Here is a 27194-nt window from a genome sequence, read left to right on the forward strand (position 1 = left end):
CTGAGTCAGGTTTTCTCAACCTTGGCACTATTGGTATTTTGGCTGGATCATTCTTTGTTGTGGGCCTCTCCTATGCATTAAGACGTTTCTCAGCATCCCTAGTGTCTACCCACTAGATGCCAGTAACATCTCTCAGTTGTGACAACCAAAATTGTCTCCAGACATTACCAAATGTCCCCTGGGGGCGAGAAGGTGGGAGGGGGCAATTGCCTCCTGTTGAGAGCCATTAGCCTAAAAGCAATGATTTCACAGAACTTGTATTTTCTAATAATTAGCCCAAACACTTTTTCCAAAGAGAAAGAGAGGCATGTACATGCAGTGTATGTCCAGGATGATTTAATCATTAATTTCCAATGACAAACATCACAAACTAAATTATATGCATATAATTTTGTCTGAAAACATCAGAGCAATTATTAATTTAACAGTCTGTACCATACATTGTAAAACAGTCTGAATACTTTCAATAACAAACATTGTTCTTGCCAATCTAAAAGTTTTACCTATTCTAAAAGGGAATTTGAAGCCGACATCTTATCACGAGCAAGTCACATGCAGAAAACACACAGAAACCACTCACAAGTCCCCATCCCTCATCCTACCTCTTCCCAGTCCCATACCTGATTTAATTCAGATTGGAATCCCCTCTCTCCTCAAACCCGCAGCCACTCTACAGTGACTTTTCAACTGATGATATATGATTCCAACCCTTTTGTCCACTTCCATTTTTAAAAATCCTTCATTCTCTGTTATTTAATACTTCTATGGTGCAGCATCTTGACAGGTCCCATAGGTCCCTTCCTGTACCTCTATTACTTCTGTTTTTGCCCCACATGAGTAATTCAGGGCCTCTTTAAATGCCCCCTATAAAAAATCCACTCACACAGACTCCTTGGTAGCAATGGGGACTTTATGGAAGATTTTGCCTGAGACAAAGGCAACATAAAGTCCCCCTTGGCGCATTTCCCAGGTTCTTTGGGGGCTTTCTCCCTCCACTTTCCTGCCTCTGACCTTTCTCTCCTCTGCTAGAGAAAGGTCAGAGGCAGGTCCTCTCTGCCCCTGCTCCTCTCCCAGTCACATACTGGCACTCAGCAGGAGTCAGCAAACTGTCACCCTTAGCCACATCTACCCACAGCTAAGAATGGTTTCTATGCATTCTAATAATTAAAGAACTATATTTCATGACATGTGAATATTACATAAAGTTTGATTAGACTATAACCATACTCATTTCTTTACATACTACCTGTGGCTGCTTTCCCACTGCAATGGAGCATTGAGTGGTTGCAACAGAAAACATATGGCCCACGATGCCTAAAATATTTACTATCTGGCCTTTGACAGACAACTCCTAGCATGAGTAATAGTCCCCACCCCAAGTGAACTTATCAAAGTATTTCCTCCACACACAACCAGTGAGCCCCAGGCCATGAGAGCAATTCTGCATGGATAACGCTACATTTCAGTGTGGCTGTGGTTAGCTCGTAGCCAACAGTGCTCCTGTCATGTGTGTATGTATTTTAGGGTATGTAGAGGAGGTGTTAACAGTAGCTGGACTGAACTCAAGCTCAGGACAGGAACCCAGAGTGTACTTGCCTTGCCTCTGCACCTCCCATTATCACCCCACAAATACTTGGCTAGGCACATTGAGTCTTATCACCTCAAAAAACTGCAGACTTTTTCAACACTAATTTTTTACGTTTAAATTCACTTATTAAAATGAAACAAAACATTTTTTCCCTTAGATTTAATTCACTTTCAAGTAATCTGTATGAAGAAGTTGAGAATAATAAAAAATGGACAGAAAACCAATTTCTCAAATATAGAAAAGACCACCTGGGCCATATAAATGAATGTCTGAAGGTCCTACAGGAGAAACTGGTGAGGAGTTCTGTTATTTTGTGAAGTAAACACCTGCATGGTCCTTGTTAGCAGGGAGTAAAGGTCTGGGAGGTTGCACTTCTACATTTATGGTAATCTTCACTGCTTCAGTCACTTTTTTTTTAAGCACCACAATAGGAGCCCAGAGGCCTGTCTTCTGGTCCTGTTTGCTACTCCCCAACTCTGCAAACCTGTCTTTCTCAGAGTGTGCTCTACCCGTATCAAAAGAACCTGAAGAGGTTTTTTAAAAAAAATACAGGCCTGTAATCCCAGCACTTTGGGAGGCCGAGACGGGCAGATCACGAGGTCAGGAGATCGAGACCATCCTGGCTAACACGGTGAAACACCGTCTCTACTAAAAAATACAAAAAACGAGCCGGGCGACGTGGCGGGCGCCTGTAGTCCCAGCTACTCGGGAGGCTGAGGCAGGAGAATGGCGTGAACCCGGGAGGCGGAGCTTGTAGTGAGCCGAGATCCGGCCACTGCACTCCTGCCTGGGCGACAGAGCAAGACTCCGTCTCAAAAAAAAAAAAAAAAAAAAAAAAAACAGATTGCCCCCCCAGCCCTAGGGAATCTGACTCTCTAGGGGCCTCCCCTGGGAATCAGTGGTTATAGGCACACTCCCCGGGTGATGTGCAGACAAATCATTTGACTTTTCTGGAGATCTGTTAGTAGATTAAAGGTTTCCAAAACTCCTTTTTCAGATCAGACCATGTAAAGACAGCGCCAAGCTTTGGGGTGAGGCTACCAAGGTACATGAGAAATATACTTATTTCAAGAGTCCCCTGTTCCACTGCAACCATCACATCTTACCCAATAGGAAGGGCAGCACAGCGCCATCACTGTGGTCAATGGCTGCCAGTCCTGCAGTTGACTAAAGATGTTTTGAGAACTTAGGTAGAGAGACTTCAGGCAGAGGCCGCTCAGGAAATAATGTCCCCAGCTCCAACCCGAGTTTGTAAATAGCTGATAGAGTTACAAAGGAGTCCAAGAGTTGGAGATGAACAAAGCTTTATCGCTGGTAAGGCTACTGAAGTATGTGTGGTGAGATCGCAGCTGCCAAGTGGGGCTGCTAGCTCTTCACTCCTGAATTAGGCAGATTCCTTTACCAGTTATAGGCGGCACTAGGTAACCATGGGGTCATCGTGCAGGCAGAAACCTCCCACCATAAGGAACACAGAGACTGGAATCCACCAACTCTTATTCCTGAGGTAGATGGGGCCAAAGAGAGGAGAACCAAAGGGGTCATACCTGCCATGCCCAGCTCCTGCTCCCAGATTCCCTGTGGAGAAGTGAGGAGAAAAGCAGCTGATCATCCTAAGGCTGCCTCTGCAGTCCCTACCTTGGTTGCACATTAGAATCACCTGGAGAGTGCTTAAATCCTATCAGTTCTTGAGCTCCATCACAGACCAATTAAATCAGAATTTGTGGGGGCGGGGGGTATGGTCCAGGTGATTCTAGTAAATGACTGGAATGACGAATCACTATTCTAGCTGAAGTCTGTCCACATGGAGGTATAAAATTCGAAGGAGGATGTGCAAGGAGCTCAGGAAAAGCGGTATCTAAAATATCTTTGAATATTAGACTAAAATTCCAAATTCTCAAGGAATTTGGGCCACATTACAGCCCTTTTCTTTTATTCCATAACATGTTGAATTCCAGAAACTACAAATGAACAGGGCCAAAGGGATTAACTCTTATACTTATGAACACAGTTTTAGATACAAAGGAACTTGGTTTGAATTTTCATGCTCAGCATGGAAAAATGAATGTTAAAAACATTTTCTCTAAGCTGAAGGATAAATCCATGTACGTTTCAGAAGTTTTATCCCATAATCTCTTTTACAGGAAAAGTCTGAAAATAAAATGGAAGAAAAACTGCTGCAGCTTTCAAGCAAAGTAGAGAATTTCATTAACACAGAGAAACAGGAAACACAACTAAGTAAAGTAAAGCAAATGGAAAATAAATTGTCCAAAAAGATGGAACAAATGGAAAAGCAGATCTGGGGTGAATTAGAGACAATGCAGAATGAATATCAATCAGGTAGAATATCTGTCCTTTCCTGTTCAATCCCTCAGTCTTCCACTTTGAGCTAATGGTCAGGGATCAATCTTGTCATCAGTGACATCCTTATGTATTTAATCCACTTTTCTAAATATCCTATAGAATATGAGTATTATACTGGAAGGCATATAAATAAATTAACTTTCTTCACTCATACTTGGAATGTCACAGGCCTGCCATTGGCGTGAGATTTTTTTTTTTTTTTTTTTTTTTTTTTTTTTTTTTTTTTGAGACGGAGTCTTGCTCTGTCACCCAGGCTGGAGTGTAGTGGCCGGATCTCGGCTCACTGCAAGCTCCGCCTCCCGGGTTTACGCCATTCTCCTGCCTCAGCCTCCCGAGTAGCTGGGACTACAGGCGCCCGCCACCTCGCCCGGCTAGTTTTTTGTATTTTTTAGTAGAGACGGGGTTTCACCGTGTTAGCCGGGATCGTCTCTCGATCTCCTGACCTCGTGATCCGCCCGTCTCGGCCTCCCAAAGTGCTGGGATTACAGGCTTGAGCCACCGCGCCCGGCCAGATTTTTTTTTTTTAACTAAGATCATAGAATCACGGAATTGTCAGACTTGGAAAATCCTTGGAGATACCCAAGACGTGACTTGTGGGTATGTTATGAAATTAAGAGCCTAAATCAAATGCCCTTCTCATTCAACTACAAGTAATGAGCTTGGACAGATGTCAGACTGGAGACCTGACCTTTAGAAGTGAGAAAGAGGGATGAATTAGTAGAGTCCAGTATAATGACTGCTTTTCTTTTAAAGAAGCTAATGGCAGCAGTGTCAAGCTGAGCTAACATCAAAGAGGATTAATTTGAAAGGCTCTTCTAATTTGTCAAAGGGAAGGACATGGGATAGGTGCTGTGGAGCAGCCATCTGCCTTGAGTCATAATTCTGAGAGAATTACCAGGGCTCAGAAGAATTTCTTTACTAGAGAAAGTCCCAAGTAATTTTTTTTCTTTTTTATTCTAGATCTCAGAAAAATTCATGTGTAAATTCTACCAAATTTGGTCCTGTAGAGAGATACGTTGGAGGTGCCTTGGGAGGACATGATGGTCTCAATCTGCCAGATGTTCCTGGCATATAAGTAGAATTTGCTGCCTGGAAGTTCAACCCTCACAATATACCCCTCCCACCGTCATATCAAAATAATGAATTATCTGGCCAGGAATCATGTCCCAAACTTAACTGGCCCTTCTTTTAAAGGCCCTGCTTTCTGTTTAACTATCAGAGGTTTAATTGTACTTATTCCATTAGTAAAACTTCATTCCATTAGTGAACTGAAAAGGAATTTACCATCTGCAAGTTCTTTCATTTTACTAACGAGGAGGAGTTCTAGAAAGTGGGAACTTCAAATTAACGGTTTGCTGCTTTATGCCTTTAATAAAAATGTGTTGAGAAACGACTATGTGAAAGGCCCCAGTGAATAACAAATGGGTTGTGCCCTAAGACCTTGAGGTTTGATAGGTCTGTGGTCATGAGTGACTAGATGTAAGAGATATACAAAGTGCCAGGAGGGAGGAAGGCAGCAGGGGGCTGCTCTGAGGTCCCTCAAATGGGCTACTTGCAGAGAAGTTTTAAAATCTCCTCTGGGATCTTTACCTTCAATTTGGTAACAAGACTGAAAAAAAAATCACACAAATCTCTTGTCAAAGCATACGGAAAGAATAAAATATTTTAAATTTCTCTCTTGCAATATAGAATTATGCAATGTATTTGCGGAGAGGAGGAGAAAAATAATTAATTTCACAATGAAACCAGATAACCAGATATAAGTTGAAACACTATTGTGAATGAATCTTCATGACATACAAGAAACAGATTATGTACAATTTTTGGCTGGTCTTAATAGAATTTAATGCCCTTTGAATTAAATGATAATCAATTATGGTAGGACTGCCAATTAGCAACTTTTTAAAAAAAAGTTCTAATGCATTGTTTAAGTGTACCTATTCTTTTACCCTCTTACAGGATTTAAATCAATTCATGACTCTCTCAGCTCTCTCCAGCAAATACAGAAAACAAAGATGGATTTAGAGAAATGTAAAGTACAGAAAGACCTGAAGAAATTACAGCGTAAGATAGTGGAACTCCAGGAAGTATAAACCTTTTCAGTCATCTTCTTTTTCACCAGCCAATGGAGTGATTTGTTGGGAAAAGTTCTGAAGAAGAAAGTTACTATCTCTGGGATGTTTACTGCTTCTAATGTCTCCTTTTAAGGAGATGAATGTACCAGAAAAATAATAAAGCACAGAAGCTTTGGATGTCTTGCATTTATTAATGAAAAAACTAAGAAATTTCCTTATATATCTGCCTCTCTCTCTCTCGATAGATAGATAGATATGTATATGTGTGTATATATGTGTGTGTGTATATATATATAAATCTACAAATAACGAAAAAGGAATCTACATAAGGTATATGAGTGAAGTAGGCCAGTTGTAATACATTAAAGAATGACGGGAGCTCTGTCAAGTTGGAGAGCACGTACTCTGTCTAAAAATAATAGCTACTATGTAGTGACAGTTCATGACTAACATATATATATATATAATCCATTATTATCCAAAATTCCATTTTTCAAGAGAAATCCCTCTATTTTTAAGCTTTAGCAACTAGTTCAAAATAGTTCTCAAACTATATGAGATGCCTGTGGAGCAGATATGACCTAGTGGTCAGTTTGCAACTTCTAATCTCAATGTTTGTGGCAAGTTTAACTTATGCATATTTAAAATATATTTCCCTTGTGCTCATTATGTATCAGAATTATAAGCAATTAAGAGCCAAACCATGCAAAATAAGAGAATACAACAGCTTCCATGAAAACATATCCAGCGTAATTTGACCTAGGCGCTAAATTCAGAAGTACTTCATAAATGCTAGTTTCCTATATAATTAAAAATTGTCGGCCAGGTGCGGTGGCTCACGCCTGTAATCCCAGCATTTTGGGAGGCTGAGGTGAGTGGATCACCTGAGGTCAGGAGTTTGAGACCAGCTTGGCCAACATAGTGAAACCCCTTCTCTACTAATAACACAAAAATTAGCCAGGTGTGGTTGCGTGCACCTGTAATCCCAGCTACTCAGGATTGAGGCAGGAGAATCACTTGAACCCAAGAGGCAGAGGTTGCAGTGAGCCGAGATCATGCCATTTCACTCCAGCCTGGGCGACAAGAGTGAAACTCAGTCTCAAAAAAAAATTGTTTAACTTTTCTATATATAAATATTAAATGTAGAGCCTAATATTGAGCAGTAAATTCATGAAAAATAAAAACGAACTATTCATGATATGCACTCTGCTATAACAAGGACTAATTTCTAATCACATAACTTTTGTAAGCTTGGCAATGGGACCTTTGCTTCCAACTTAGGCTCCTTCCTTGGCTTAGGGAAGAAAAGTGACAACTTCTCCCCTAATACAGAACAAGTTTACCTTCTAAGTAAATTTTTGACTAATGGTCACTTCTATAATTTTTTAACTGTATGAAGCATCCCCTTTTATTGCTATTAATAACCCACATGCAGCATCATTGAGTCTATAATTGAAGGGATTTTCATAGCAGAATTTCACTTAAGAGTTTAAAATGCAGTATGTTTAGTGATGATATGGTATCCAATGAAAAAGTAAGAAATATTAAAATAATGCAATAGTAAGTGTCCTTTGTAACCAAGTATCATGCTAAGGCAAAAGGCTAATATCCCAAGCAATCCCAAATAACTCTTACAAGTAAATAAGAAAATAATCAATCAATTTTTTTTCAAAATGGGCAAAGGATATGAACAGGCAAGCCATAGAAGAATATGATTAATATGAAGGTATGAGATGTCCAACTTTACTGTTAAATAAATAAAAATTAAAGAAACCTGTAGCTACTGTTTTCAAGACTGGCAAAGAGTAAAGTGATTGATAATATTGGGCTGGCAAGGGTGGAGAAAAAGTGCACTCTTATACATTATTGGCAAGTCTATAAATTGGTACAATGATTTAGATGGCAATTTGAAAACATCTGTTAACATTTTTAAATGTAAATATCTTTTGATCCTGCAATTCATGGCTAGAAATTTATATTACAGGGGAAAAATACTCCCCAAGTGTGCAAAGATATATGAATAAGAAGGCTCATTACAGCATCATTTGTTACAGTTTAAAAAAAAAAAAAAAAAGGAAAAGAAACACCAAAACCAGAAAACACTCAAATATAAGGAATTGATTGATTAAATGGTATTAACCAGACCACTCCCTCCACCACCCAATGCTGGATAGCCCTTTAAAAAGAACACAGAAAGATGTACAAGACACACTGTTAGGTGAAAAAGACAAGTTTAAAAGCAATATGGATATGATCCACTTTTGTGATAAAATGTTTTAACTAAGTTAAACATAATATGCATATACTGTATACCAAAAAAGGTAAGAATTTACAACAAACCTATTGGATTCTATTTTTTAAAAAGCTTCTGTTGTCTACATTAAGGATTTATGAAAGCTTTTATATTTTTATATAATATTTTTGTTTCTACTAAAAATATTTTATAAAAACAACAACAAATATAATAGGCTGAAAGAGTCTTTGTAATAAATAAATGATTTTAGGGAGTGTTAAATTAGGAATTAATACAGACTAACAGTCAAGTCATCTCACTCCCTTTTTGCTCTACAGACATGGCTACAAAAGCAGATGACACACAGCAACTGAAAAAAATATATATATTTTCTCCTTGTTCTAAATTAATCAATCAATTAATGTTCTAAAATGTTCTAAATTAGATTGTAGTTCATATAATAGTGTAAAATCAGGCCAAAAGTTTTCCCAGAATAGATCTTTCATTGTTATTGGCCAGGAGAGTAACATGTGGGGCAGTAAATCAAAGGATCAAAGAATCCTCTACCACCACTCTCCTACTTGGGATGCCAAATTGAGGTGTTCACAGGTTTGCACAGACTCTACATAGTCAAAGAACTGTGCTCATTGAGTAGGTGGACCCAGGTTACTCAGAGTCTAAAGCTTATGATGTTTCAGTTTGTTATTGATGTACTGTCCTGATGCCAGATGAGTTAGCACAGAAGTCTGTAAGAATATTCCTGGAAGCCCCTGCTACATCAGGACAGCCAGTAGTAACTCCATACAGAAGTGACTGTGAACAACATGAATATATCCCTGTAATCCAAATGTATCCCCAACTCAACTTCTCTTTGTCCATAGCCACTCCAGCACCACCTGACATCAAGGGAAGTGGGAGTGAAAAGAGGCAGTGGTCTTAATAAGTGGTATTCATCAATTATGTTTAAAATGTCTTACTTCTGTAAATTTGACAATGATCTTGTAAATACATGGCTAGGGCTAATGCAAGCAGGAGCCCCTGAAACTTAAAAGCCATTGTTTCACAGTAAATTCACATCTGTTCAAGGGACCAGTGGAGCACTGGGCCTCCCTCCCCTTGCATTTATTTTGACAGAGATCCAAAAAGATAAATAAAACTATCCTCCTAAAGAAGCTCTATATACATGGCACTTTATTCCATATCAAACAATATTACTTAATCCTTTGGGAAACGTCAGACTTCTTTTCCCACAAATATAGGATGATTGAGCACTGGAGAATCTGCAATCCAGATCCACACTACAGACTTGAGGCATATGTTAAAATATTCTCAGTTTTTACTTTAAGTACAAACACCATTTAAACAGTCTTGGATAGTCAAGGGTCCTGCTGCCCTTAAATTTTCTGTTGTTTCCTTCCTATTATCAACACTTGCTCTTAGAAAACATAGAGGAAAAGCCCCTTGACATTAGTTTTGACAATGACTTTTTGGATATAACACCAAAAGCACAGGCAACAAAAGTAAACAAGTGGGATTACATCACATTAAAAAGTTTCTGCACAGCAAAGGAAACAATCAGCAAAATGAAGGAACCTATGAAATGGGAGAAAATATTTGCAAACCGATTATCTGATGGGGAACTAGTATCCAAAAGCATATAAGGAACTCAACAACTCAATATTGTGCCAAAAGCACAAATAACCTGATTAAAAAATGGGCAAAGGACCTGAATAGACATTTTTCCAAGAAGATATACAAATAGCCAACAGATATATAAAAACTCAAATGACAACAGGTGTTGGTGAGGCTGTAGAGAAAAGGGAACCCTCGTGCACTGTACATGGGAGTGTAAATTCTCTCTTTTTTTTTTTTGAGACGGAGTCTTGCTCTGTCGCCCAGGCTGGAGTGCAGTGGCGTGATCTCGGCTCACTGCAAGCTCCGCCTCCCGGGTTCACACCATTCTCCTGCCTCAGCCTCCCCGAGTAGCTGGGACTACAGGCGCCTGCCGCCACGCCTGGCTTATTTTTTGTATTTTTTTAGTAGAGATGGGGTTTCACCGTGTTAGCCAGGATGGTCTCGATCTCCTGACCTCGTGATCTGCCCGCCTCGGCCTCCCAAAGTGCTGGGATTACAGGTGTGAGCCACCACGCCTGGCCCGGGACTGTAAATTCTTACAGCCATTAGGGAAAACAATATGGAGGCTGTTCAAAAAACTAAAAATAAAACTATCACATGATCCTGCAATCCCACTTCTGGAAAATAAAGTGAAAACAGTATGTCAAAGAGATATTTGCACCCTATGTTCATTCACTGCAGCATTATTCACAATAGCCAAGATGCGGAAACCACCTGACAGAAGAATGGATAAGGAAACTGTCATCTATGTACATACACATATATATATATATTATTCAAGCTTACAAAAGAAGGAAATCTTGCCATTTGTGACAACATGAGTGAATGTAGAGGGTATTATTCTAAGTGAAATAAGCTAGGTACAGAAAGCCAAATACTACACAATCTCACTTACATGTGGAATAAACGGAGAATAGAATAGTAGTTGCCAGAACTCATAGAAATAACCAGAGAATAGAACAGTAGTTGCCAGGGGCTGGGAGCTGAGGCAAATGGAAGATTCAGTCAAAGGATACAAACTTTAAAATGAATAAATTCTGGAGATCTAATGTACCGCATGGTGATCATACTTCATAATGTACTATCTATTTGAAATTTGCTAAGAGAGATCTTCAGTGTTTTTACCACACACACAAAAATGGTAACTATGTGAGGTGATATGTTAATTAGCTTGAGGTATCACAATGTATATTAAAAACCACATTGTTATATCTTACATATGCAGAATAAAAAATTTTAAAATTGCTCTTTGGGGAAAAATCATATAAAATTATTCATACTGAGGACTAGATGGTAATGTCCAAAGTCTTTTACTTCTGCACTAAAAATTAAGGACAAATCCCTCCCCTTCTGCCACACAGGTAACTGCTTTCGTAGCCCCATTGTGAGGTATATATGCTCACCATCTGGTAGTCAGGAGAGCAGCAAGGCCCAAGACCTTGGTCAAAGAAACAGCATTCCCAGAGTACTCTAGACACCAGCAGCCCTCCCGTCTTCTAACTTTCCAAACAGAGACTCCCTTCCATTGGCTTCACCCATAGTAGCAGCAAGTAGTATCCCAAAACACCAAGAAGGAAAAATTTGATCTATAGCACACACACACACACACACACACACACACACACACACACGCACAGTGCACATTGTTGCCTTACAAAGGGGATCTCTAAACTTTTTGTGAAGTATTACTTTTTCTATCTTTCCAGCTTCCATACATCCATGGGTTAGGCACTGTGGATACAATATTGAACAACCTAAACACAAACCCTGCCCTTAGGGAGTTTATAGTCTAGTGGAAAAGACCAACAATTAATATTGCAAATACATGGGAAAGTAGAGTATAATGGGAGAACCAGGGAGAGGAAACACATTCCCTGTGTTTGCCAGAAACACAGGGAATCAGGAAGAGGGGTCTTCCAGAAGAAAGAATATCTAAATTGAGACCTCCAATGTATAAGCAGACATGAGTCAAGGGAAAGAGGCTTGATTGGTAGAGGTGAGGGCTCAGGCAGATTGATCAGCCTGAACAAAGGCCTGGAGGCCAAAAGAGAATGGGATATATGCCAGAAATTGCAAGCAGCTCAGTAAGTGTAGGTCAGAGCCTACACTGTGTGTTAGTGGAGGTGAGGAGTGAGAGAGAAGGCTGGAGAAGTTAGGGAAAGTGGGGTGTCTAATCACAAAAGGCTTTGTAACTCATATTGAGAAACTTGGGCTGTATCTTAAGGATCCAGAGTAGCCTTTAAAAGACCTTAAATAGGAGAGTGACAGATTTGCATTTTATAGAAAGATCCCTCTGGCTGCAGTGTAGAGAATACATCAGACGCAGTGTGGGAAGCAAATTTGGGCGGGAAAGGAGGGAAATAATACAGCAGAGAGGGGATAATGAGATGTTTTAAACTAATTGATTTTGAGGCATCTATGGGACATCCAAGGGGAGATGTCCAGTGGTTAGTGAGACAGCTGGGCCTGGAGCATGAGAGAAAGATCTGAACTAGGGATTTAGCTTTGGAAGTCACCAGCAGAGAAACGGTTACTGGAATTACTGGGGAGGAAAGCATTGCCTTGGTTAGGTGGGATAGGGGTCGGGGACATGAAGACTACAGTGAGAATTACAGACCAAGAACAACCTAACACTGAAGATACCTAACACTGAAGGAACAGCAGAAGAGTCCTGGGTGAGTATGGAGAGACGTGCAGCAGTAAAGTAGGAGAGGGAGTGTAATCATTTGAAGGTTTCAGTGTTCCTTGGGAGTTCCTGCTGGCAGATGGTGTCAGTGATCCACTGGGAGTTCTACTAGTATTACTTCAAGACCCACCATTAGTTTTCCATTTATCAAAGAGGACCCTGACCTACAGTGTCAACTTGAAAGGGTGTATTACGCAACTCAGTGAAGAATAGTTACAAATGCTTTCGAGTCCCCTTCCATGCCATAAAATAAACATGCTGCATCTTCTCCAACGAGAGAGGGTGGTGAGCCCCCCTGAAAGAGGAAGGATGGTTGCCAGGAAAAACATTAGGCTGTTTTGGCCTCTTCCTAGTTAGGCATTTCCCTCTTCAGATTAGAGTTACACACACTTGTGGTAAGGGTTTACTATTATGTCAAATTGTTCGCTTGATGTACAGTTATAAAAATTTGACTTCATTGACTGAATTTCCATAACTCTCCGTTCTTTTGTAGAGTTTTGCTACTTCATTTCAGAAGATATTTACAAATGTGATGTTACAAATCAGAAATGATTGAGGAACTCAGCAGTACATCATAAACCAGGTCTTCTTCAACAGTCTCAAAAGATGAACACGGAGAAAACAAACAAAAAAAAACCCCAAACTTCTATGCTGAGAAATCTTGAAGGGCCTTGTGGTCTAACAAGCCTCAGTTTAAACCCAGTGCCACCACTCATTAGCAGTGTGACTTTGGATATATGTTCCTTAATTTCAGAATCTCAGTTTCCTCATCTTAAAATGGGGATAGCAATACCTATCTTGTAGGCAACCGAGGAATTAGAAGAAACATGTATTGAGCTATCATCATATATTAGAGACAGCTCAAAGTACTTTCCATAGATTAATGCATTTAATCTACCAGATGCCTATGACCGAGGCAAAGAAAGGTTAGATAACTTACATAAGGTCATACTGCTAGTAAAAGATGGGCAAGGATTTGAACTTACAAGAGCAGAGAACTTGTTGGTAAACATTATGCTACACTGTTTCTGTAAACCTATGTAAACCATCTAATACTAGTGTCTGATACATAGCAGGTACTGTACTTGATAAATGGTATTGATTAATACAAGTAGACAGATCTTTTTTTTATGGTAAAAGAAAGTTCCATGGTGCGCTGTCATATAACTCTGATTCAGATTAGTATCTAAAAATACTTGAGCTTAAAAAAGGTCCTTTTACTATGCATGAGAAGAAATACCTTGGCTTGCAATAATTCTAGCAATGGACAAAAGTAGAGGGAAGTACAAAATACAGATTTCTCCTGGAACAAATTATAATGAGGAATTATTCCTCTATTTTTAAAATACAATTGAAAGACAATTGAAAGCTCTTCTTTCAATTGTGCCTGGAGAAGGAGGCTAACAGCTGAAGCAACATTTGGAGATTGACTGGAGGTGCACAAGGTGCTGATGCTAATGTCCAGTGAAGGATGTTTCCTCCAAAAGTCCTGGCCATCAGAGCAAACCCAATCGCCATTACAGCCAGGTAAAAGTCATTAGTACTCATCTAGCAGATGCTTCTACAAAAAAGTAACAAACTGTGTTCGTAGGCAAACATTCAAGGATGGGCTTCAAATGGGGTGGGGCCTACATGGTACCAGACAAATCCCCACCCCTGAAACCCAAAATGACTCTTACACTAAGGAATCCATCTAGTCTCTAGGCCAAAATTCTATCACTTAGCACTTAACAGCTTTTAAGTATTCATAAGAGCAATATTAAATCTTCAAAAAATGCAGGATGGATGGACAGGTAGAGGAAGAAAGAAGAATGAAGGACCCATGAGCTTTTTACCAACTATCTCCTCTACAGGAATTAGTTGATAAAGAAAAAAAACGTAAGGTCCTTTGTACCTTAGACATGGATGGCCAAAAGAAAGGTGAACTCTGGGAAGAGAGGTTAGAAAAAGCCAAAGAGAAAACCAAGGGTTGGCATTTGTGACGTTATCAAGGATTAAATGATTAAATGAAACAATATGCTCACTTCAGCTGGCTTGTATCAACTTCAAAGTGTAACAAGAGTAGAGTATTCTATTCTCTATCATTACATAGGCTTAAATTTGCAAAGTTAATCCTCGGGAGGAAGTTCCCTTCTTCCTAAGCTTCCTCCTATTCAGATAGTACCAAAAGGTAAATGGCAGCATCTGAATACAGGTTGATAGGATAACTGAGTCAGTCTCAAAGATGCACACCTCAACATTTTTACATTTCTTTGAGTTGACAGCAACCATTAACAACATTTGATAACAGTATTGGAAACTAACTTTGGGGCCAGATTCTAATTGCCTAAGAATACAGATAATTTTAGTAAAGATCATCTCTCTGAGACTTCTTTATAAAAGTTTTTTTGGTCTGTAAAATAAGGATAATAGCCACTATAAAAAAATAACGTGAAAATTAAATGAGGCAATAGTGTAAAGAGCTTGGACCATGGTGGGCATTCAATCTATCCCTGGATGCTGAAGCCCTGGTGGGTAATGATTACTACCTCATAAGCACAAAAAAACTCCTCTCCTGAAACAAAGGGTGGGCTGGTGCAGTATCAAGATCCTTTGCAATACTAGATCTTATTTGGGCTTTCTTAGAAGCTACTTGACTAACACAAAAACTTTATGCTGCCTACGTATTTCCCAATATTCACAAATTATTCACCACTGTTTATGTAAATCTGGGCCCAGTGAGTTAATTCTTTACGCTGAATCTATTTCTTAGAAAAACCTTCCAACCATATATATAACACTTGTTCTGAGGCACTGGAAGGCTGGCCTCAGGCAATTCAGAAATATATTTATCTCCATCTAATAGAAGCTGCTTATAACAATGTAATTTTGCTTTCTCAGCAATGCTTTTTCTCTCTGCCTAACCTCCTCCTTTTTTCCACACAAAAAAACCTTCTGCTCCATCTGGCTTTTCTCCTGTGCCCAGAGACACTTGTGTCCCAAACACAAGAGAAATTAGCACTGCCAGGAATATGTATAGGCAAGAAAACACATAACTCGCTCTGCAAAGATCAAACCTGTACTTGTCTTTTATTTCATGCCACTTTAACTTCTTCACAGGCTAATTTCCAAACTTCTGAAGCTAGCGTGTATATAAAGACTATTTGCACAGTATTCTCCCTTTATCTATTATATTGAACAAATTAAAATTAGAACTTTTAAACCACTATTATATAGATGTTTTCCAGAAACACTCTTGATTGTTTGATACTAAAATATGTAGGATTTCTTCTCTGAAGATTAATGACCATATTTTATATGATCAAAGGGAAGGAAATGGCAAAAGGCAGGGTCTTAGAAACTAAGTTATTTGTCACCTGGGAGTCAGATAATAAAACAATGCAAATGTTGTATTTAATGTGGGTAGTCTTTCCGTAAGAAGTATAACCTATTTGGCATGCAGCAGACACCTGTAATTACTTTCAGCCATTCATAGATGCTGGCTTCCATTGAAGTATTCTCTGAGTGTAGAACAACTTTCCTTCTCAGAGTTTTAGCACCAAGAACCAAGACCTGTTTATGCATCTCTTTCTACAGTATAGGTTTCTTGGCAAAGGGGTTCTACCCTAAGAAGGGCTTCAAGTGCAGGGAGCCCCCCTGTTCAATGGAAACCAGGGTTGCTGCTTCACAGGTGCTGTACTCAGCAGTTTATTTCAGTATTTTATTTCAGCTCACTTCTGACTTGGAAAACATTGATAGCCTTAGAACAACAGAATGTTGCCATTAGAAACCTATCTCAAGGCCTATTTTACAAATTCAAATAAAAACCAAAGGCCAAGACTTATCTAGTCTCATACCCATTCAATATTGAAACTCAGCTTGAAACATACCACTTACGTTTTGTGAGTATAATTTAATGTGGTTTATTTTAAAGAGAATTAGAGTGAAGTACTTAAAAATGGTGTTGGTGATACTATACTGTAAGTAGCATGTTGGGTGAGAGTAGTTCATACATTAGCTATTATACAAAAGAACAACCGCATTCCTTATACACGTCTTCACAAACTGGGAATTAGGGCATGAATATCTTTGTGAGCCATTATTCTGCTTACTGTAAGAAAAAGGTGCAAGATAAGCATTTTTTTAATACCCACCTTATCCCTAGAAAAATTAATATAATTTAAATATGTTTTTATAATAAGCATTACATACAGGGAAAGTATATGGTGAAGAATGAAGCCCAAAATAAACTTTTTTTAAAATGATTTGACCCCTCATGACATGACAATTATTTCAACAGTCCAGTGATATAATATGAAATCCAACTCTTGTTTTGGTGGATACTCCAACTTCAGTCATCATTCTGTTGGTGCCGTTTCCCTTCCCTAAAACAGGTATTTTCAATTCTAAGTTTATAACTAAGAAAAAATATTTCAAATGTTTCATAACAGTTCTTGTTAAAGAGATACTAACCTTTATTTTCCTATTTCAAAACATTTTGAGGTCTAAAGTTAGTTTAGCACTTATAAAAACATGGTTGTATAGGGTATTTAGGCATACTAGGATTTAAAATACTGCTATTCAAAAAGTTTCTAATCCAAAAGAATGAAAAACCCACTATTGTAGCATAGGGACAGCTAGACACCATGAATGGTCTGGAGTTACAACAGATCTTATATGACTAACTACATTTTCTAAACCAAAAATGAGGCACATACTCTAAATGAGGAAGTTTTTGGACTTTCATTTCATCTATATAAAAAGTCTTTAAAAACACAAGTGGAAACATTATTGTACCTGTATAATATATACAAATATATCTTTTTAATGTACAAAAATAGAAACAAAACAAAAAAAACCTCTCCTGCAAACTGAGGGTCAATTTATAACCAGCAGCTGAGTCTATACCTTACAACAAGCAGCATGGCAGCCTGAGACTTTTTCTAGCCATTAACAACTAAAGTGAGTGAAAGGAAGACCTGTAGAGAGACAAGAGTCAACCTTGTCAAAACAAAGTTTCTACATTTTTTAATGTGCCATGACAAAAAGGAATCTGCAAGCCACATTCACTCATACTCCAAAATATACTTCATTTTTGTGTTCCTATAAAACTTTCCCAAAGCAGGTATCAAACTTTTTATGCAGCAACCAAATATGTATGCCTTCATATTCATACATTGCAAACTAGTACGTATTTACCTAATGTTTTATACTGTTTCAAATAACCACATCTTTTAATTCCTTTAATGTGTGAGTATTTCTATCTAATCCTGTTCTGTAGAGAATTCTAAATTAAAGGAAGTTTAATAGCTCCTTTTTGTAAAGTGAAAAGAGAGCACAGCATTTTAGATTGCTTTTTCCTGACCAGAAATTAAAAGGGACACTTCATAAAAAATGACAAGTGACCCCAAACAAACACATTGTGTTCCAAAAGTTTACTTGGAAGCTGAAACATGTTTTTCCCATGGGAAATTATCAGATGCCAAACGAGTGTATAAATATCTAATTAATCAATAATAAAAAATGGATAAAAATAGCAGAAAATTCACTACAATTCCCAAACAAAATATAACAAAAGTAATGAAATACTAATATGGAAATTAAATACTGGTCCTTCAGGAAACAATTTTTAATCTAATTTCTCTAATTAAACTCCAGGCGCTGGCTCATGTCTGTAATCCCAGCACTTTGGGAGGCCAAGGCAGGTGGATCACCTGAGGTTGGGAGTTTGAGACTAGCCTGACCAACATGGAGAAACCTCGTCTCTACTAAAAATACAAAAAAATTAGCTGGGTGTGGTGGTGCGTGGCTGTAATCCTAGCTACTCAAGAGGCTGAGGCAGGAGAATCACTTGAACCTAGGAGGCGGAGATTGTGGTGAGCCAAGATTACATCATTGCACTCCAGCCTGAGCAACAAGAGCGAAACTCCGTCTTAAAAAAATAATGATAATAAAACAAAACAAAAAAAATCATAAAAAAACCTTTAAACTTCCAAAAGAAATTCTGGCCACTGTTTTAGAGTTTCTGGAATCTTATAACACTGATACATCTTGAATTTCCTTTGCTTTAGGCATATTGTTTAACACCATTCACCTTTATTAATTAGTATTAAATGACAATGTTAAGAACACTTAGCTTAGCTCTGGCACAAAGTAAGCTCTATAAAAATTATGTGAGTAGAAATGATCTGAGGCTCATGGTAACCGGGCGGTGGTAATTTGACAAGAAGGCAACGAAAGTTAAGAGAGAATGTGTGCACATAAATGCAAAAAAGAATGACCTGAGACAGCATCAACTCAGGTGTTTTTCCAACCCTCCAGTCTAGAAAAACCTGCATTTGAGGTCTCTGGAAGGCAGAATTTGGCAAGGAAGTCAAAAACCCTTTGATTATGGTCCTGAAGCAAAGGGTAATCTTGTGAAGCAAGTGACACTCCAGAAAACAGATGAAGGGCAAGAACTGAATACAAAGCATTTAGGTGGATGGAGCCAACCCATTCTGGAAGAAAAAGCTGAAGTGTTCTCCTGAGGAAATGGGAGCATGGAGACGAGGGCTACGCAGGCAGTCTTTTGAAGTGCATCTGTGGCTAAGTCTGTGGACCAGGTTGTTAAAATCACTGAATCAGATTGACAGTTATGAAGATAAGGGAGAAATGAGCAGAGAATGGCATGTGTTGAACCCTGCTGAAGAAATAAAGGGAAGAATCATCATTGGAGTAATATAGTAGTTTGAAAATCTGAATAAACATTAGGATTTCTTTGGCATACCTTTAAAATGCAGAGTCCTAGGCCTGTCCCCATCCTTAAAGATTCTGATTGCATAGGTATGAATGATTATAATGTTCAGACAGATTTGGGAAATACCAGATCAAAGTTCAGTTCAATTATTAACCGCTGAAGTACAACTATAGAATATTATCAATTTATATTATCTTAAAAAGTAACATCCTGACGCCACTGCTTTTGAAAAGTCACATACATAAATCATATAACCACATATTTTCTGTGCAATAAATAATATACGTAAATGTCTGAAAATATTTTTTAAAACCACAAATCCAAAGTGACTTTCTTCAAATATGTAAAGAGCTTAAAAAATAGATAACTGTGCTTTCAAGTTTTAAAATTTGAAATTTAGAAATTATGTCTGATATTGATATTATAAAGAAAACAAGACACTGTATTTTTGTTTTATTTCAGAAAGTTCAAGTCTTTCCATCATAATTGAAGGAATTGCATGATCAATTAATTATCAGCATTATTTTCCATTAATGTTTTTAAATGCATTCACATACTTCAGTGTTTGGAATTATATAAACATATCCATTAGAGTCTAGACTCATCAACATTTATATTATGCTTTTTCAATAGAATTTGAGATGAATCACTAGATAAATAGGTTACAAGATTATCTGGATTTTATGATGAGTTGGTTTGCCGAACTTCAGAATTCATAGGAGGAATTAAATCTTTGAATTTGATTTTTAACAAAAGAAAATTATGCATTGTGCTAATCTACTTTTGCATATTACATAGAAAATGGCTATTAAGGCTTTATTGTAAGGGATTACAGTAAAAGATATTCTATTGTGCACCATGCAAGATGCAGAAAATAATGGTTTACAAATAATGTTAAGCAACCAAGGCAATAATGGTTTTCCTTTCATTCTGGTTTTCCCAATTTTTTTTTTTTTTTTTTTTTTAGATTAAAATCAGGTTTGGAGTTAACGGAAAATTGCATTCCTAACTTAAAAACTTCAACTTCTTTAGATTCCTTTAGAAAAGGAATAAATATAGTTTAAAAAACGTTGCTTTGGGAAGAAGTCTTGATTCATTGCTTCATTCTTACAGCTTTTTCTTTGCTTCCTTACTAAAATAATCCAATGTTATTGTGAGGACAATCTCTGATTCAGTTCCAATGCTCTTGTATCTCCATGAGTTTTGGCATTATTTACCAGCACCTATGGGAAATCACATACAGGAACATTAGCATTTTGTTTATTAACAATATCTGTATTTTGATTCATTGAAGCCAAGTAACCCAAGAGCGGCAGTCTTGAAAAGGCAACATTAAACTACACTAGGAAAAGTGACTCTGTGCAGTCTTTCAGTCACTTTTGCAGATATAAATTGTTCAAACAAAGCTAACATCAGAGAGATGCACAATTCATTCAAATTAGTATAGATGCCAACATTCCGCTTTTTTTTTTTTTTTTTTTTTTGAGACGGTGTCTCGCTCTGTCACCCAGGCTGGAGTGCAGTCGTGCAATCTCGGCTCACTGCAACCTCCGCTTCCCAGGTTCGAGAGATTCTTCCACCTCAGCCTTCCAAGTAGCTGGGATTACAGGCGCCCACCACCATGCCTGGCTAATTTTTGTATTTTTAATAGAGATGGGGTTTCACCATGTTGGCCAGAGGCTGGTCTCAAACTTCTGACCTCAAGTGATCTGCTGGCCTTGGTCTCCCAAAGTGCTGGGATTACAGGGGTGAGTCACTGTGCCCAGCCTGATTGCTATCATTATCAGCACCGTATAAAATTAAAGGTTTTGTTTGTGGGCTTTGTTAATACTACCATCACCTCTAAACGGTATAATAACGTCACCTCTAAAAAGACCACTTTACGCATAGAACTGTTCAAATGAAATTGCTCCCCTTTGAAACCACAGCTCAGGATCTAAGCTATAGGTTCTAGGCTTTATTAAGAACTTTTCCATGATTTCACCAATTTCACAAACTAGGAGATTCAATTTCAGCTGATCCTTCATATTAAAACATTTTTTAGTTGTTCATCGTCAAGCATTGTGAAGGGTCTAAGGTTCTGCTCTATTTGCAAGCTAACAAGTTAGCCTGCCACAGTTCCATAGATACTGCCAGAAGACACAGGATTTTCAGGTCACAGAGAAAAGTCTTCATTGCTCAAGGTATGGCAAACAGCATGAGCATCAATATATTTTCCTCTGTTCTTCTTGTCCTCTCAGCCTGCGATGTGGACGGACTGATATAGTTTCCCACATATGTAGTTGGTTGTATTTATGAGATAGGAACCCTAAACTTAGGATGCTTAATCTTTTATAATGGACAGGAATATCTACCCTTTGTTCTGGAGGGAGACACTAGCTCTGTCTTCCAAGGATGTTCACTATACGAATATCTTTGAAAAGATAGATTAGAACAAAGAGTTAATCAGGCCTCCTGCTCACAGGATATTTAGAAATGCAAGAGACCCATGCTGAACTGTCTCCCAACATTCATGAATGTTCTACCTTTTTGGTTTGGCTTATGTTGATTATAATGCCTTTCTCCAAGCATTGTTTTCTTTACTATATCTTTAATGTAAACAGTATTTCAGAATGCTGTAGGCAAACAGTATTTCAAAATGCTGTAGGTACTGAAAAAGCTTTTCAGTGATTTTCATTGTGTTTTAAAAATTGTTGGCTAAAGCTACGAAAATTTTAACCTAATACATTTGTATATTATCTACATTATTTGAAATAATTTTGGATACATATATGTTTATATATTTAGATGCCAAAGCCATCCCATGAGAAGTAGAGTAGAAACTGTCACATGTATTTCATAGTAAAGGCAACAATAAGGCAAATAGGATAACAGAAAATAACAGAAATAGGATTCTGTTACCTCTAACTCCATCCTATCTGCCTATTTGCCTCCACTGCAATGGCCGCAAAAATACAACTAACACCTAGCAGACCAAGGATGCTGCCAAATATCCACCATTGCACAGGACAATACCCACCCTCGACCCACACCCAAGAAAAAATTGTGCATTCCACAATCTCAGTAGGTTGAGTTGAGATCTCTGAAGATGAGAAACTCTGGGTTAAAAAGACTGTAAGGCGGTGTATCATATCCCGGGTTCAGGAAAAGAGAAATATAGGCAGGCAAAAACAGTATAATTGTTGTGATGTTAATACAAGACCAGTGACAATTCATGCATGGACATTCTCTCCTTTGGTTTACCAGTTGGCCATTTTTACTTAGCCTTGCTTCTTGCTTAAATACAGTTAAAAACTTCAACTTCTTTAGAGTCCTTTCTTTAAAAAAGAAAAGTATGAATAACTATAGCTTTAAACAAATGTCGCTTTGGGAAAAAGTCTTGATTTACTGCTTCATTCTTATGGCTTTTTCTTTGCTTCCTTACTAGAAAATAATCCAATGTTTATCAAAAACTGGATAAAATATTTTATCCATCGATTTCTAAAGAAATAACAAAGGTATATAAATAATATGAAAGAAAGTGTAGTTAAGTTGTTCCTTTCTGGCCAAAAAAGGGAAAGAAAACGTTGATTTTTGATACTGCTTTAGGTTGGATTTAGATGGTCATATATTTGTATTGTTATAAACTTCACTAGGTAAGGGCTTTAGATCAGCAGTTCGCAACTTTTTATAAACCTCAGTACATTTAACGGATGACTTTTAAACTTGTGATGTTCTCATTGGTTCAAAGATAAAGTCCTGCAATTAGACAAGCTCCTTAAAATTCTACCTTTTTCTTTCAATTAAAAAAGCTTATAGGGATGCATTAATAGAGAGATATATAAAAATATCCATGAATCTGTTATATTGTATTAAAAAAAGTAAAACCATTTGTCACCTATGGTTAGTATCTAATTACTTACAACATGCTTCACAACTGATCATGACCCCAAGGTTGTTGGTACTCAAAAAGTGTCAAATTTTGGAGCATTTCAGACTTTGGATTTTTAGGTTAGGGATGCTCAACCTGTACAGTTTCCCCATATAAAGGCATCTTGCACATATACAGGTTAAATCCACATTAAACTTTTTTAAAACACACGTTTTAACAGTTCTGTTATTTATGCCAAAAAGCCCCAGCTTTTGATATTCTAGAATTTCACAACTAACCCATGGTAAGATACAAGCTATATATTTAACCTTCAAACCATGTGCATAAATATTTCTCATTTTCAACAGATGTAACAGTAGATATTGTAGTCTTTTATTAGACAAAAAATTACACACTCAGTTTTTAAAAATTCAACCACAAAAGTGAGGTAACTTTGAACAATTAACTCTAAAACCCTTAGATCAAAGATACAACATTTTAAATAAAATCAATGCCTTAAACATTTTAAATAAAATCAATGCCTTACGTCAATAAGCTCATAGTCATCTTTGGCATATAAGTGTCTCAGCAGGTACCAACGTGCAGTTGATGCAATAGATTTGGGATACCCAGGCTGATATACCACTCTTTCCAAAAGACGCCGTGTCTCTCTGGAAAAAAAAGTTAAATTTAGTCCAAAGCATGCAAATTACCATAAGATATCTCCTATACTAATCTCACATACACATTGTCGTTCTCATATTTTTGCAGATGTGGTACCTGATTATGATTTTTTAATTCAGATAACAATAAAGGTAATAATGGCTAATATCTATTAAGTGTTTATCATGCACTAGGTACTATGCTAAATATGGTTGTATTTAATGTTCACAACCTTATTAGGTAGATAGTTATTATTCCCATATGGCAGATAACTAAATTATTCCAATTTATTCTCATTCCAAAGAGAATAGGGAGGCAATCCCTATTTTATAATCTACTTTGAGTGCTCTACCTCTAATCTTTTTGAAAAGTAGGCAGAAACCACTTAAGTCACTACTTAAGTCACTAAATAATACAAGGGTGATACAGAGTGGAACAAGAAATATTCAGCGTCTACATTACAGGCTATGTATATCATATCAGGCTTTTAGCATATGTTTTCAAGGATGTGTATGATAACGTAAACCCATGTAATAACAGGCTGATTTACAGCTGTGTTCTAATTTTTTCTTTCCTAATTTACTAGCATCTATGACTCCAAAACTTCTGTACTGCTAAAAACAACATAAACCATAGTATATTCAGAACTGCTAACCAGAAGGATCTTCTAAGTAGCAATTAGTTTGAAGCAGGAACTAAATAACTTGTCTTGAAGATGCTTTTGCAGAGGGATCACGTAGTAAGTACGTTGTTATTTTTCTTAGACTACATCTTTATTTGGGCTAGGTTTTGAAGGTGATAAAAATTATGGGAGGTGTTAACAAAGATTATTGGGATAGGGGGCGAAAGGGGGATAGTCCTCTCTAAGTTACCAACACTGAGCATGAGCAGAAGTAGTTCATTAGGAAGTTTAAATTACAGCCTAAAACATTTCTTAGTGAAATTAGTCACACATAAAAATGGCCCAAAATAAATAAATGTTAATAAATAGTGCTGGAGTTGTTAATCAGCCATATGGTCTTAATCTTCCACCATCCCTATTTTGTGATGTGTCTTTTGCTACATATTTATATGTACTAACCTCCATTTCTACCATACCTATTCTGTTCCAGTAATGTTTGCTCCTCTATCACTGCCTTACTTACAGATGCTTTGTATTATATGTAATATACATTAGAACTAGATATTTTCAAAATCTTAAAGTATTCTTGCCTGTACTTTTTAGCCATGTGATCTTTAAGTAATGTTCTTCAAATTTAAGTGCATTTCTTCCAACATATACATTGCTATAGAATTTTTATATTTTAATCAGAGCAGCTTTTGGATTTTCTAGATAGGAAACCACATCATTTATAAAAAACATGTCTCTGCCTTTTCAATATTTATTACTTTTTTCATAGCCTATTACATTAGCAAGAATTTCTGATAATGTAGCCTTGAACTGGGGTCTTTTGGTTTTGTTTGTTTCTAGAACCCACATCACACTGTTGGCGCCTCCTAACACAGTGAAGAACAAAAACTCCAAGACCTTCTTCACTGGAAATGCTATCATGCCAAATCCCTCATGCCCTATAAATATGTATCAAATTGCCTTCTTAAACAAATATAAGGCTTTATTTCTCCCTTACTGGATTTCTGGAGCCAGTTTTTCCAAAGTAGATACAGATATATAAACACCCCTCAAAGTTTGTTAAATTGATCTGTTATAAACTTTAAAGTTTATAATCTTTCCTTGTTTCCTAGAAAGATTTAAAGTGAAGAAGCGTTTATAAGAAAAAGATGAAGATTCTTCATACCTTGCCCCCATTTTACATTTGAATTGTAATAAAGCTTGTAAAAGAACAGCCAGTGGACAAAAGCAAAGTTTTAGGGCCTCAGCTGTAGCCTCTTGAACCAAAGATGGCCAGTGATCATTGGAAATGTTAGCCTATAAAAATATAAGACAAATATTAACTCAAAGATTTGGTATATTTATTTGAAAAGTATGCAATTCAATTCTCATTTATTGAGTACCTATTTGTGCAAGTCACCATAGAAATAATACAAGGAGTATAATTACTACAAAATGATTTAAGATCTGATCCCTGCTCTTAAGGAGCTACAAAATGGGGTAGACTGGGATAAAGGAGGTTTTCAAAGAGGAGATATTTAAAAAACACTAAAATATTTGTTCAAAGAAAATGCACTATTATACTACATAGGGGAATAAAATCTATCAGTCTTGTGTCTACCAAATATACAAAACTCAATTTAACATAATTGATTCTTTAACTGGTAGTGATAAAGTTCTACATTTAAAAAATTATCTAAGGAGAGAGGAAAGGCTGAAATAAAGTATTTTAATAAACTCCCAATATAAAAAAGTACAAAACAGATCAGAGATAAAGGTATCAGAGATAAAAAATCTTTTAAAAATTTCACTTTATGGCTAAGATATCAATGCATATATTACTTGAGTTACATGCTTTATTTTCACATTAGGTACTGACTCAGAAATAGCAAAGGTAAGTATTTCTGAAGAAACAGTAACAAACTAAAGTGATGAACACTTTACTGAATTATGTAAAGAGAAAAAAATGCATTAGAAACTTTCATTTAAAAATCTCAAATTTTGACTGAGATTTCATAACCACAAGTATCTAAAATATATATTTTAATAAAGTCAATATAATGAGTCAATATAGTCTATTTCAAACACCAAATTACATAACAAAAATTAGAGCAATTATCTGAGTGAAGTATAGGCAGTAGCAATTTATATAATTAAGAGGAAGCTATAATGAACGTGAAAACAGACAACAGCGGTTATGATGCATCATCTATAAACAGCGGCAACCCTGGGATACATCTGACAAAGAAAGTAAGGCAAAGCACATTCTAATACAATTATTCTTAACATATTATTAAAAACCAGTAACATAAAACTCTCACTGGATGCTTTCAATAATGCACTCTCTAAATTCTATGAAATCATATAAAACACTCTGTAAAGTTAGCCCAAAGATGACTTTGTAAGGAAAAAGTCGCTATATATACCTGGCATATTAAACAAAGTGATCAGAATACTTCTATTTTGTTTTCCCACTACCTCTTTAACATTTATTTGAGAGATACTTTTTCTGTGTCCCTGGATGTAAATTACATTAGGCCCCATGAGTCTTATTCCTTTTTTCTTACATTCATCCACAAATATAGTCTCAATTAGAATGTCCTCTTTTTTCCTCAACACTCAGTCTTTGTTGAAAAGTAATATTTGCACATACTTCCCTGCCCCGCCTCAATTCCCCTCGGCTCCCAGGCTAGACTATGGTTACAGGCAGTAGCAGGTAGCTGGTTCCTCTTCCCCAGTACTCCCACCTCCTGTGGCTAATTGTAGCTTCAGGACCCT

The 27194-nt window shown here is 37.1% G+C and overlaps 2 protein-coding genes across 4 annotated transcripts in view; one reads left to right on the forward strand and one right to left on the reverse strand.

Moving 5' to 3' along the window:
• FAM81B (family with sequence similarity 81 member B) overlaps window positions 1-6185 on the forward strand; it is a 51423-nt gene extending 45238 nt beyond the window's left edge. Inside the window, exons 8-10 of the mRNA XM_065546498.2 lie at window positions 1746-1881; window positions 3730-3925; window positions 5909-6185. Coding sequence (XP_065402570.1) covers window positions 1746-1881; window positions 3730-3925; window positions 5909-6042 — 466 coding nt within the window. The 3' untranslated portion in view covers window positions 6043-6185. The remainder of the gene's footprint in view (window positions 1-1745; window positions 1882-3729; window positions 3926-5908) is intronic.
• Window positions 6186-19731: 13546 nt separating this feature from the next.
• SKIC3 (SKI3 subunit of superkiller complex) overlaps window positions 19732-27194 on the reverse strand; it is a 92188-nt gene continuing 84725 nt past the window's right edge. For all 3 annotated transcript variants that reach the window (XM_005557399.4, XM_045394027.2, XM_073993885.1), the window contains 3 exons: window positions 25603-25733; window positions 23691-23814; window positions 19732-20516 (listed from right to left, as the gene is read on the reverse strand). In XM_005557399.4, coding sequence (XP_005557456.3) covers window positions 20442-20516; window positions 23691-23814; window positions 25603-25733 — 330 coding nt within the window. In that variant the 3' untranslated portion in view covers window positions 19732-20441. The remainder of the gene's footprint in view (window positions 20517-23690; window positions 23815-25602; window positions 25734-27194) is intronic.

Source organism: Macaca fascicularis, chromosome 6, assembly GCF_037993035.2.
Source record: "Macaca fascicularis isolate 582-1 chromosome 6, T2T-MFA8v1.1".
In the NCBI taxonomy this organism is placed as follows: domain Eukaryota; kingdom Metazoa; phylum Chordata; class Mammalia; order Primates; family Cercopithecidae; genus Macaca; species Macaca fascicularis.